The sequence below is a fragment of the Phalacrocorax carbo genome, chromosome 16 (genome assembly GCF_963921805.1).
Source record: "Phalacrocorax carbo chromosome 16, bPhaCar2.1, whole genome shotgun sequence".
Lineage (NCBI taxonomy): Eukaryota > Metazoa > Chordata > Aves > Suliformes > Phalacrocoracidae > Phalacrocorax > Phalacrocorax carbo.
The window spans coordinates 12,060,287-12,073,444 of NC_087528.1; the positions used below are offsets into that span (position 1 = coordinate 12,060,287).

General features: G+C 56.7%; 1 protein-coding gene across 1 annotated transcript in view; it reads right to left on the minus strand.

Moving 5' to 3' along the window:
- Nucleotides 1–13,158, minus strand: part of NTN1 (netrin 1) — a 108,658-nt gene that overhangs the window by 9,103 nt on the left and 86,397 nt on the right. Inside the window, exon 5 of the mRNA XM_064467264.1 lies at nt 4,487–4,561. Within this exon, the coding sequence (XP_064323334.1) occupies nt 4,487–4,561 (75 nt within the window). The remainder of the gene's footprint in view (nt 1–4,486; nt 4,562–13,158) is intronic.

Consider the following 13,158-nt stretch of genomic DNA (forward strand, 5'->3'; position numbering starts at 1 on the left):
TGGGAGAGACAAGAGGGTCTTTAACACGGACAGACAGAAACGGGTACTCGGGACAGCGGTGGCGGACGCAGGTGTCCCAGCCTGAGCCGGGGCGTTCAGAGGGCTCGGGCCCGTCTCGCTGCACAAGCGGAGCAGAGCCCACGTGGGTTTTACTCCAAGCTGCAGCAAAAGGTGACCCCGACACCGTTCGGGTTTGGGAAGGGAAAGGGCTGGCTCCTCACTGGAGCAAAGGGTTAAAAAGGGATATTTCCCCCTCTCCCCCTCCTTTTTTTTTTTTTTTCTAGTTTATTTGGCTGTGGCTTTGCCTGCCTCCGGTCGCCAATTTCCTACTGGTTTAATATTGGAGATTTACGACCCCCAGTCCCGGCCGGCCTGGGCGCGCCCTGCCCCGGCGTGGTCCCTGCCCGCCGTGCCGGGGAGCCCTCGCCGCGCCAGCTCGCTCCCTCGGGACACCGGTACGGGGGGGGATTGCTCAGTGCTGACCTGCTCCGGGGTTTCTCCACCTTCCGGGGCTGTGGAAGGGGCTGTGAGCTGGGGACAAGCTGGGGACAGCGATTCTCCCCTTCACTGGGTTTTCCTGCGGATTTGGGTTCCCCCCCCCCTTTCAAGCTGTCTTTTGAAAACACATTTTGCTTTTTTCCACCAGCCCCTGCCAAGCTCCTCTCGACAAAGGGGGTGACTAACTAAAGTCTCCGCGAAAGGAAGGATTTTTTTTTTTTTTTCACTTTTTTTTTCCAAGAAAGGGCGAAGTGAGCAGATGATCTCACCTTTCAGATGAGGATCCTGCTCCTCACCCTCATCCCCTTTCCAGTGGTGCACCAGGGCCATGGCAAGGGCGCAGGGGCACCAGCTGGGACCACGGTGCCAGGACCTAGCAAAACGCTCCAGCATCGTCTGTGCAGGATCGGGCCCCGGGGTCCAGGGGTTAAAAAGTGCCGCAGCCGCCCATCCAACTCGGATTAACCACAACACACAGACAGCGGGAAAAGCCCCGAAGATCGGGCTGAAATGGTGGCACCCGAGGGAGCGAGGGATGCTCCTGCATCAGCTGGAGCAGCATCACCCGCTCTAATAAAATAATCCCCTCTCCTTCTGGGCCGCAGGGAAATCTCCATCCTCAGCAGGGATCCCCCCACTTCCCCAGGCTAATTTTAACTACCTCAAACCCAGCGAACCCCCTCCTCTACCCCTGGTTTTCTGGGAGCTGAGACACCCCTGCACTCCATCAGGCAGCCAGAATAAACCCAGAAAAAGCTTTTCTGCTTCTGTTCTTGCCTGCTCCCCACACCGCCGAAGTCTCCCAGCCTGCCCTCCCACGCCCTGTTTCACTCCAAATATTTGCACCAAAACCCATCTCGCGGGAAAGAGCCCAATTTAAAATAAAAAGAAAAAAACCCGCAAACCCAACAAAAACAAACAGATAAGAAAAATAAATAAGGGAAAATATCCCCTTTGAGTCACTGAATGAAACGGGGAGCTAAAAAGCCCCATTGAGGAGCGCGGGGCGGATGATAGCTTCCCGATTGAGCCCGCGGGAGAAGTAACTCTGTTCAAGCTAATTAGGGCCTTTTAGGATATTCAGCCCAGCGATGCCGGCGTAACGTGAGGAAAAGAGCCTCCTAATTGGCTTCCTGCTGGGGTGTCAGTCCCGAAGTCTTCATTATCCCTCCCTGCACTTTTTCAACCCTTTCTTCCCTCCCTGGCCCTGTCGAAAGCGTGGGCTGCCCCAGCACGGCCGCGCTGTGCCGCGGCATCGCTTACCCTGCTGCCTCGCCAGGATGGTGTGCCCTTGAAAAAGCAAATTTGCCGTGGCTACGGGGTTGGCTGGGGCTGTGGGGCTGACTGGGGACTCCCCTGGGGCCAGGAGGGCTCAGGTGGGAGCACCCGAGTTCCCACACTGGGACAGCCTGTGCCCACTCGCCCCAAACCAGCCCCAGCAAGCGGCTTTGGCTCACTTGTGCTGTGGCAGTGGTGGTGCTGCGTGATGAAAGAGACAAGAAAAGCTCTTTCCAGCACCCCTATTCATTGCTCCAGGGTTTCCTCCTGTCCAAGACAGCTCTTGAGCTGCCCTCATCTCCCCAGGGTCTGTTGAAGCCCGCGAGACCACGTTACAGCCTCAAAGAAAACCAAGCGCGAGTTTTCACTCGAATCCCCAAGAATCATCTCCCTGGCGAGACTGGACAGGCCAAGGAGCGAAACCACGCTGGGGCCGCCCCGCGAGCAAAGCCCAAGTGCTGCCACCCCCAAAATATCAGATCCTCACCCCAAGAGCCGCAGGGAAAGATAACACTGCTTGGCTGGGAAACACTTTTTGAGGAGGACACACGTGCCTTGTTTTCCTCCCTACCATCCTCCAAACCCCTGGGGCCAATTTGGATCACGACACATACAAGTTTCCTGCAAACAAATGGCTCCTTTTTCCCCTCTTCGGAGAGCAAGTGCTCCAGTGTATGCTCAGCCCTTAGGAGATGCTGGAGAAGCCAGGTGGGAAAATGAAGGGATGCAGGTACCATGTGTGGGAAATGCATTTGTAGCTCATAGCCAGCAGAGAATCCACCCATGAGAAACCCAATGGCTTTAGTAGCCTGGTGATCAGCCCCGCTCCTGTCTTCAATAGCCTCATGTTCTAGCAGAGACTTTCTCACGTGCAATTTAACCCTTTTCTATAAGGGAAAAGGCATTTTTTGGACCTTTCCAACATCTGATGAACCTCCAAGCAGCTCCTACGAGCATGGCCAGCCCTTGCTAGATGCATACCGCGAGCATGGCCCCAGCCTTGGCAGCTAGTCCTTGCCGAGGGATGCTCTCCACAACCATTTTGCCATGTGGGTAATGGAAAAATAAATGGAAATGCAAATAAAACATTTGCCTCTGAGCCCTATTCCTTCCCCCGGGCTCGCGGAGAGATGCCAGAGCACAAAGCCAGCCCGGAGCATCCCTCAGGCGGCCCTGCCGGGAAGCGCCTTGTCCGGGGAAGGGCTGTTAAATGGGAATTCGTTCTGCTCTCACAAACACTTCCCAGACATGCTGAGCTACTGCTGTGAGCGCGTTTGAAGGAGGGAGGAGGTATCAGCACCTCTGGATGCTTTGATGCAGAAGGGATTCCCCACCACCACCCCCGGCAATTTGGTGAATATATATACATACACACGCATATATTTATGCATGCATATACATATATATAGTATTTATATATTATGTATTCCTCTGCTGTGGAGGGGAAGGGCTAGCAGACATGGGGGCAGCCGCAGCCCCAGTGGATGCTAAACCCTGCCCTGCAGCGCCTTGTAATTCCCTGGTTGCTCAGATGTTTGAAGGCTCAGCTCAAAGCCAGGCTCACCGCACACAGCCCGCTCCCCACCCCGGGTCAAACCCGAAGGCTCGTGCTTGGCCCTGCCTGCAAACACTTTGCTCCCCCTGCTACACTCTTTGAGGGGGTGAGGTAGTTTCCAGCCCCTATGTATGGTTAGCACCGTTTCTACACAACCCCCAGCCCAGAGCGCCTGTATTTATCCAGCCCTAGCTGATTTTTCCAGGTCAGCCCCATTCCCGACACGCGGCTCGTCCCAACAGCGCTGGCGCAGCCGGCGACGGAGGGCGATTCTCCAGGCAGGCAGCGCCGCAGCAGAGCCATCCCTCCCCACCTGCCCGTGCTGGGTGGTGCCGGCAGGGAATGGCCAAGCCAGGGCGGAGAGGGGCTGCCGAGCCCCACGGAGAGCTTTGAGGGGTTTCTTGGTGTGGCCTGAAGAAAATCCCCTCCCAGGGTCCCCCTGGCCACCTCCTCCATGCACCCATTGGTGCCCACGTTGGGAATGGACTCACATTAAAAATTATCCCAGGAGCAGAGAGGTGGGGAGGGAGCTTGGGACATGCCTGCTCCAAGCCCTGCTCCGAGCCAGAGCTGTGGGAGGATGCTCAGGACCTCAAGTACCAGCAAGGATGGGGACCCCACAGCTCCCCTGGCTTGTCCTGGGGCGGCACCACCCACTGCACTTGCCTGGGAATTCCAGGGGGGATGGATCTGGATGATGGGGAACCCCCTGCTGCTTGTCCCCACAGCAAAGCACAATTTTTAAAAGCCACTGCATGTAACAGCACAGTGAGAAGAGACAGGACACGGAGTCATCGTTACCCAGAAGACACCCTGGGATGAAGACACTAGGGACCCTGATTTGGGGGCTGTCTCAGCATCTACAGGGAGACTCATATTTTCCAAGCAACATATTGCGTTGCTGCTTCATCGGGCATCACTCTCCAGGGCTTCCTCTCCAAACCCTCTCCAAACAAAAGCCGTACCCCAGATTGCCCGGCGCACACCCCAGCACAGGCGGTCGCCGTGAAGCAGAGCCGGGCACAGCTGAGACCCGGCCAGCAACTTGCCCCTGGGCTCGGTGGGCCGGGGAGCCCTGGGAGGGAGATGCTCCTGCTCCCCATCCCCTTGGAACCGCTCGTCCCTGGGAAGCGGCGGCCGAGAGGGGAGACTCACCATAGTCTTTCTTACAGTACTTCTTCATGTTGATCTTCAGTTTCCCCTTGGAGGCTTTGCAGTATGAGTCACAATCTGCACAGGAGAGAGGGGGAGGGCAAGAAAACATTAACAAAACAAATTAGCCTTAAAATGAATAAAAGGCTGGGGGAAGGGGGTGGGGGGGGGGGGGCGGCTCAAAGCTGCAGCCTGCCATGAATAAGCAGCGTGCCTGTGATATCCATCTGCCAGGCCCCGATTGGGTCGTCTAAGGGGGCATTCAGAAAAACCTTCCTTTCTAAAGAAAGCTTTTCACAAAGGAAACCATCCTCCCGCCCGCCTCCCCTGGGCTGCCTCTGTCTTCCTGGGAGACCCCGGGGCCTCCCTTATTGTGCCACCCAGAGCTTTTGAGAGCCACACAAATTCCCCCTGTTCTCCAGCTCCCAACTGGAGCCTGCCCGGAGCCCACAGAGGCCCCATTGTCACCCCTAACCCGGGCCGGTGTCAGCCTTTGGCATTCATTGCCGAGAGATTCGGGCTGGGGTCACCCTCCGACAATGGGGGTCAGGGAGGAAATTAGCAGCCCATGAAGCATTAGCAAAGCCTTTTGGTGTCCACTCTACTGAAGTGTGCAAATAAAATACCCCAGTAGGAACATTTCGTTTCTAATGGGCCCCCACTGCTGAGACACGCTGGCTTCGCTCGGGCGGCGCAGCGGCCGGCGCGGCGGGCAGGCGGGAGCGCTGGCACGGCAGCCTGGCAGCGCCGCCGGGGCTGGCGGGGCTGGAGCCGAGCCACGGTCCTGGGCGGCTGCGGGGATACTGAGCCCGGCTCCGGTAGCTGCTGCTCGCAGGGAACCGCTCCGGTGCGGGACGCGGCAGGACGGCATCGTGCGGTCGGTGCCCTCCAGCCGCTGCTGGGAACATCCCAGTGGCACCTCGGCCAGGCAAGGCCACAGTGGCTGGAGATGTGCCACCCCGCGCCAGCACCAGGACTGGCTCATGGACACATCACGCACATCCCACGTCTCCTCAGCACCCCAGGTGCTAAAGAGAAGCCCCCAGCACCACAGAGACCCCATATTTGAGGGAAGATGGGACACATCGGCCCCAGTTGGAGGCCTTGGTACAGTGAATGTCCCTGGGCATCTCCACCTCTCCCAACTGCCCATTGCTCCTCCACAGCCACCACTGGAGACCACGTATGAAAACCTGCTGAAATGTCCCTGCTATCTCCAGCCGGCTCTGTGCGTGGGGCGGGGTGCTGGGTGGGCAGGTGGGTGCTGTTGGTACCCCATGGGGTGCCCCTAACCTGCCCCAGGCCACAGTGGCAGTAGCTGACCAGAACCACCCTTGCCCATGCAACACCCCAGGCTCCTGTCCACGGTCTCCAGTGGACCATGACCTGAAACCCTGGGGGAGAAGCTGTGCAGCACCCCCCCTTCGTACAGCTGTCACACACTGGGGTGCCATGTGCCACAGCCTCAGCAGGGCTCGAGGGACCACTCCTTACGTACTGCAGGAACACATGCAAGAAGCAATTCCTTCCTAGAGAAGCTCACGCTAAGTGGGCCGGGAGGGGAAACTGAGGCACAGAGCTGGGAGGGCCTGCTCAGCTATAGCATTTTCCATGGGTGGGAGGTGGGTTCAGAAACATGGGGAGCTTCCTCAGGTGGAAAGGAGATACTCCAGGAGGTCTCATGGACCCCAAATCCAAGCCTCCCCATTGGCAGCAGAGCCAAACCCAGCCTGAGCCAAGCAGCAGCTTCTTTTTCAGCTTGAGTGGGGGAACAAACAAGAGAGGGAAACCCGGAGAGCTGAACACCCATACATCCCGAGATCATCAGGTACCACGTCAGAACCAGCCCCTCTGACCCACATGTGTCCCGGCCCCTCTCACCATGGCCAAGCACAGAGCCACCTCATCTCCCACCAGCCTCCTGCCCCACTGCTGCTCCCATTCCTCAGGGGAGCACCCACAGCAATACACGGCTTCACACTCTTTCAGTATCACCTAGCCAGGACCAAAAGTGACAGCTGTGATAGGAAGTGGGACACCTTCCTCATCCAAGAGGGCTGGCTGAGATCTCTGCCCAGCTCCAGCTGCCCACAGCCCTTAGAAAGCCAGGAGCCAAGCCAATGGCCAAGGGGATCCAGCAGGCTCTTCTCACCTAACGTGACCCCGAACATCACACAAAACTTGAAGCGCACTGAAAAAAAAAAGTGGATATTCCATAAAAGCTGTAGTTCAGAGGATGGAGATTCACTAGCAAAGCCCCAGCCATGCCTATGTGGCACAATGCCACCACGCACTGGGATGTGGCTGCCTGGTGTCATCAAGCCCAGGGAACAGAAATATTCCTGATCCAACCCCTTGGTAAGATGTGCCTGGCCATAAGCATGGAAGGAATAGTCTATAAGAGAAATAAATGTGCATGCAGCAACCTACCAGCCCAGGGAGGCTTTCCCTCACCTGCTCGGTGGAGCAGGGGACTGACGAGAGACAGGCCATCGGGCTGCTTCGCCAGGCAGCCGGCATGAGTCTGCTCAACTGCAGATTGCTGATGTTTTCCAGACACTAACGCAGTTATGGCAATCATGATGGTGGTTCTCCTCTGGCACAAAAATCCAGGAGCTCTATAAATATTTATCACTGCTGTTGCACCTCATCCCCAATGCAGTAGCTGATCTGCAGAAGAGGATGACCCAAAGGCAGCCGGGGAGCAAGCAACGGAGCAGGGACAACACTTGGGAGCTCTGCCTGCAGATTTCTCCTCCCCTGGACAAATCCAAGTCAGACCCTGGCGATTATCTGGCTCTGAGCGCTAGTGACGGGCAGGGGTGGAAAGCAACCCCCACCTGCACACCTCGTGGCTTGGCCCCGGGATCTGCAGGCAGGTCACCACCAGCCAGGCTGGCAGAGCCCACCAAGGGCAGATCCCCCCCCCAGCCCCACCATACTGCTTCTGGGATCCAGGCCCAAGAAATAGCAATCACAGAAACCATCACTCTGGACCTCAGTCCAGACCACTCACAAGAACAACCCCAAGCCTCTTCAGCAACCTCTCCCCACAGAAACATCCCTAGCCACATCTGAGCTTCCCATTCCCTATGCTCCTGCCACGATATTTCCTGCCTGCCTGAGATTACAGACCTGCCAGAAACCCATCCCAGCACCATTTCCCAGCCAGGGAGGCTGTGAGATGATGGGGCACCACCCAGTGCCCCCCAGACTCTGGGGAACAGCACCCCAACCCCACAGCCTCTGGGTGGCCCCTGGGTGCAAACCTAAAACCAGGTTTGTGGCTCCAGTCACTCAGCTACAGCCCAGTCTCACCCTGCTTTTACTAGCACAGCCCCTGCCTGCCTTCCCTTTCTCTTTCTTTTTCTCCCAACCCGATGGGCTGTGCCAGAGCCTCAGCTGGTTTAAATCGAACTTGATGTGGCCAGAGCCAGCTGGTGTAAATCAGTGTAAATCACCAGACGCCAGGGCTGATTTCCATGGGTGGATGATTTGCCCCAGTTCATTTCCTTTGTCTCCTCCATGGAGAGCTCTCCTGCCTCCTGGGTGACTTGGAGGTCCTCCAAGGCCTCTTTGGGAGGGCAAACGAAATTTCTCAGAGCAAAGCCTTGAGTTTGTGTTTGCTGGTAAGCAGTGCTACATATGTGGGGTGATGCTGCAAGGTTACTGCTTGCTCAGGGAAAGTGCCCTAAGGGGATATTACGGGATATTATTTCAATGCTGCCTAACGCCTGGAAAAGACCCTGCTCTCGTCCATCAAGTGGCACTTCAGCAGTTTAGGTTCTGGGGGAAGGTTTGCTGGTCCCCTGATGGAAGGTGATAGCAAGAGCCAAGCTCAAAGGCTGGGGAAGGGATGGAGGAAGGGGCAGCAGGCTGCAGTGGGAGAAGAGGGATTGGGAGCCTGGAGTGCTCTAAATGCTGTTTCAGTGACTCATGCGTGCATACGGGAGATACATGTGTGATGTGAGACCTGCAGAATTTGTTCCCAAATTCTTCTGTCACAAGCCTACCGAGCCCTGAGGCGCGTGGGCTTGCCCTGGCTGCGCGGGAGGCTCCCCGTCCTGCGGGTCCCTCTCGCCCATCGCCGTGAGGTTGCGGAGGGTCAGCCTGGGGTAACCTGCCCTCGGAAGGGATGCCAGAGTCTGACCCAAAAACCAAGCTGAGAGTAAAAGGAGGCTGCCTGTTCCCCTTTGAGATGGGGAACAACCTGGTACCTGAAGCACGGGGTGGTAAGCATCCAGGTCCTGACCACGCAGGCCCCGCAGGCGTGATGGGCTGGACACCGCTTGGCTCTGCCCCACAGGACTGGTGGTTGGGGTCAGCCCCAGCTCTCCCACCTTTGTGGTGTGCACAGACAGCCCCTGCGCATGGGGGACAGAAGAAGTTTTGGTCCTCGCCCCAGCACTGTCCTGCCCTGCTTCTCCTCGTGGGCAGACCTGGCCTCTCAGCTCGCCTGGCCCCGGGCAGGGCTTCCCTGCCCTCAGCAGACCCTGAAACCTCTCTGAATCCCTCCTAGCCTGCATTTGGCCTGGCCATCCCCCTTCCGAAGGACTCGAACACCCCTGGCCACAGCACCGTGCTGCAGGAGAGAGCAAGCGGTGAGCTCTGAACACCCTCCTCCCCCTGCTCCCAGTGCTTTCCTCCCTGAGTTTGCTCAGCTGCACAAATATTTCAGTGCAAATCCCCATTTCAGAGATGCAAATCCAAAGCAGAGCCAGACCCCAGTGCTTTTTTTTTGGGTTTTTTTCACCACTGTACCTTAATGCCCCACAAGCTGCAAGGGGGGACATCCCACACCTCCCTGCCGGGCCCCCGGGGCTGGGAGCGTCCGGCCGCTTACCTGCGAGAAAGCACAAACTTCCTGCGTTTCCCAGATAAACCGAGCCAGAGGGGATCTGGGAAGAGGCGGTTGGCGCTACTTGTTCGCACAGAGCTGGGAGCAGGTGGCGGGCGGCTGTTTCGTGTCCGTCGCAGCTTAGTAAAATGCGTCAGCGTAGCATTCAGCAGCTTTGCAGCTCAGCCCATCCCCTTGATATAACTAATTCTCTGGCTGAGCAAAGAGTTTTCACAGCTAAACACCTTCTTTGTTTTCCTTAATTTCTTTTTTTTGCAATAGTTGCTCTTTTTTTTAATTTTTTTTTTTTTAAAGTTTTGGAGGTTTGTTTGAGCAGGGCTGGGGCTGCTCGCATGAGACTGAAAGCTGTGGGCAGCTGGGGCCCTGGTCACCCCAGGCTTTGCTAATGCACCCCGCTCCTGCCGGAGGGCTGGTGCTTTTGGGGCTGGGCAGGACGGCGGTGCCAGCAGCTGGAGCTCAAGGCACTGAGCGGTGTTCCCAAGAAGATGCTGCACGAGACCACGTCTTGCTGTGCTTGCAGTTCCGAAATGAGCTGTAAGCCTCTGCGAAAGCCACATGTCGGTAACGGAAATTAAAGGCCCCTTGATTCTGACATGATAGAACGATTAAAGCCACATTTCTTGGCCTGGGTACCTAACTCAAAATGCAGATACAAGGCTTAGATCCCCAAGGGGATTCAGATTTCTAATCCCAATTTATGCCACTAAATTCCTGTTGATTTCCCCCAGGTAGGGCCCTAAATACCTTTGTGGGCTGAGATCCAAAGTGGAGGTGTCGTGGCTTAAAAGGGGAGACCCAGCCTTGACAGTTTGGCCTCAACATTTCAGGGGGCGAAGGGTGCTTGCCCGCTCGCTCTCTGCATTCTCCCAAGGGGATGCAGTTCTTGCTGGGGCTCTGTGGCAGGGGTCTAGGTGTCCCCATCTCCTGTTTGCACTGGGTGGGATCTGCTACCAGACTGAACTGCAAAGCGAGGGTACTGGTCCAAATGTCAAATCCTAAATCCGTGAGCCCATCGCTGGAGAGAGCGGAACTGAGAAGTTGGGAGTGGGGGTCTGCTTGGGGTCCCAGATGCCCCAGAGCTGGCTAGTTCAGATCAATGGGGCTGGTTTGATTTGTTCTCATGCAAGGATACTGTGGTGATGAGCAGCTTTCATCTCCTTTCTGTTTTCCCTTCCTCCCCAGCATTATCAGTCAGAAATCCTCCAATGGGTGCTGCTCACCGGCTGCAACATCCCTGCACAGAGCTGGTACGTGAGCTGCTCCTTGCAATGGGGCTCTGGGAGCGACCATGGGGGAGCACAGCAGCGTCCAGGTCCCTGCCGGCTCCGGGCAAATCCCTGCTTGGAGAGGCCAGCTCTGGTGCAGAATGGCTAAACCTTTCCTCCTCAGGAACCCTAAAAGCTCTGGTCCAATGCTTGGATTGCTGCTTCGGGCTGTCTAACAGCTCCTGAAGATGCTGGGGAGGGGCTCTGCCACACCTGAAGGATGTGTCTGTTGGCTCGGTGTTGTAAAACCCACACGAGTGCCTGTGGGGAGGAAGGTGAATGTCTCGCTGATGCATTTTTGTGATCTCTGGCATCACAAAGATGCTGAAGATTCGCCCAAGTGAACGCTCCCTTTGCTGGGAGTTAGGGAATCCCAGCTCTCAGCTGTGGCCCGTGCCCAAACCTCACAGCTGAGCTGACGGTGATCGCAAGCAAAGCCCCAGTGTGGGTCCTGTCTGCATCAAGATATTTCCTGAGCCCATCCAGCAACCACAAAACTATTCCAGCTGCTCCAAAGTACTGCAGCAGCCTGTAGTCCTGTGGGACGCACAGGACAACGCGTACCATAGCCCACAACTCCACAGGTCTGCAGAGCTTTGCACTGCCCCGTCCTCATGGGACTGTGCACTCCTCCAAACTGCTCAGACCGCGGAAACGTGTCTCCAACCCCTTTACAGGCAGCAACTCAACATCTTCAGCTCACGGCTGGGAATGAGGAGGAAAAGCATGTGGAGTAGAAGGGGTGCGTGTTGGGGGAGCCAGCCTTTGGGGAGGGCAGGGGCAGAAACACCATGTCTTTGCTCTGTGGTTGAACATGGGTTCCGCTGGGTGCTTGGTGTGCCCAAACTGGGCATGAAAACGTTTCCGTAAGCCATCTCAAAACACCCCAAAGGCAGCTGGAAGCCATGCTGCCAGGTGACACAGGGGATAAGATGCAATCCACCTCTGCCCAGCGCCAGGACAGGAGCCGGTGACCCTGTGCCAGGGCTGCCCTGCAGCGGTTACAGCAGAGAGGCCTTCGGCTCTTGGACTTCCAAACGGTTCCCCAGATGACCATGAAATCCCGTTTCACTTCCCGCAGCACAGAAGCTGCCCCTTGCTTTCTTCTGTCCCAAAGAATTACTTTAACATCTCCTCCATCAGTCTCAGCAAATGACTGTTAGAGTCATTTCGGAGAGCGCCAGTTCTGCCGGCCAAACGCGCTCGCTCCAAGCTTCAGCTCCTGGCCTTTGCTGACTGTGCATCCCGAAGGAGGGGATGCTCTGGAGCAGCCCTTTCCTTGCACATGGATGGGCTTCTCCCTGTGGGATGAGCGGCAGGGGCTGCACTAGGTGCAACGTCTCTAGCTTGCAGAACTCACTGATTGTGAGGGATCAATGCTGTAATTTAATTTGGTCTGGACTCTAGTCGGAGTCTTTGTCTGAGAGCAGCCTTCTTTAATATAAAAGCAAACTTGAGGTAGAGATTCCCTCCCAGGTTATTCACTTCAGCAGTGGGATTGCTTCTCCTGTGCTCTGCTGCACCCCCGGCAGCCTTCCTTCCACGGTCTAGCCACTGAACAGAGCAGGGCACTCTGTTATGACTAAGCTGGCTCTTCTCCCCCGCACCGAGCAGCAACCCAGCTAACGTGCACGATGCAGATGTGCAAATTAGTGCTCTTCATTTTGGGGCCGGCCGTGGGACAGGGATGCCTCTGGCTGGGTGGCCCCAGCCATCTCCCCACCACTGGTACGGGGAGGCACATAATTTGCAAGCCTTCGCCCTCGATGAGCAGGGACCGAGCTGCTCAAACCATGCACATTGTCTGATCTGCAAAATGGTCCCCAGGCTTTAAACAGTCCCCTTCTCAGCCTGTGGATGGGGATCCTGAGGGCCTGGGTCTGTTCCCAGAAGGCCTGTGCAGAGCCTTGGTGCAAAGCAAGCCTCTCGCATGGTGTTGCCTTTAACCACGGGGCTGTGTGACTTTGTTGTCTGTCCTCCGTCACCTCTTCAGCTGGCCCAGGGCAGTCGGCCTCAGAGCAGCAGCCCCCACAACGTGCCCTGGGAAAAGGAGCTGGCAGGGATTTGTCCCATCAGCTGAGATCCAGCCTCATCACCTCCGGGGGCAGCCTCGGAGCTGGTCTGTGACCACTCTGCTCTATGTGTAAAGGCACCTGCTCAGGTACCAGAGCATCTTCTGACCTCCACAGCAGTCTCAGGAGCCCTTTGAGCAGCACACATGTGCAGGGGGCACTGGGGCCAGCCCTGCCCCACAACAAGCACAGCCACTGCAGCAGTGAGCTGCCCCAGCCCTGTCTGGGCAGGAAATTATGGTCAGTTATTTTCACTTCTTCTTTCTTTTTTGGTGCCCTGCAGGCCCTAACACTTCCCTGGGACCCTATTGAAAGCCCTGGCAAAAGATACACAAAATCTTTTCTGCAGGACAGCCCCAGGACTCCCTGGGACCTGCAGCCCTGCCCGCCCTGTGCTGCACACCACGTCCTTGGGCACCTGCTCATCTCTGGCTGCAAAGGAGCCTCGCAAGGCAGCGTGTTACAAAGACATCCTCAGGC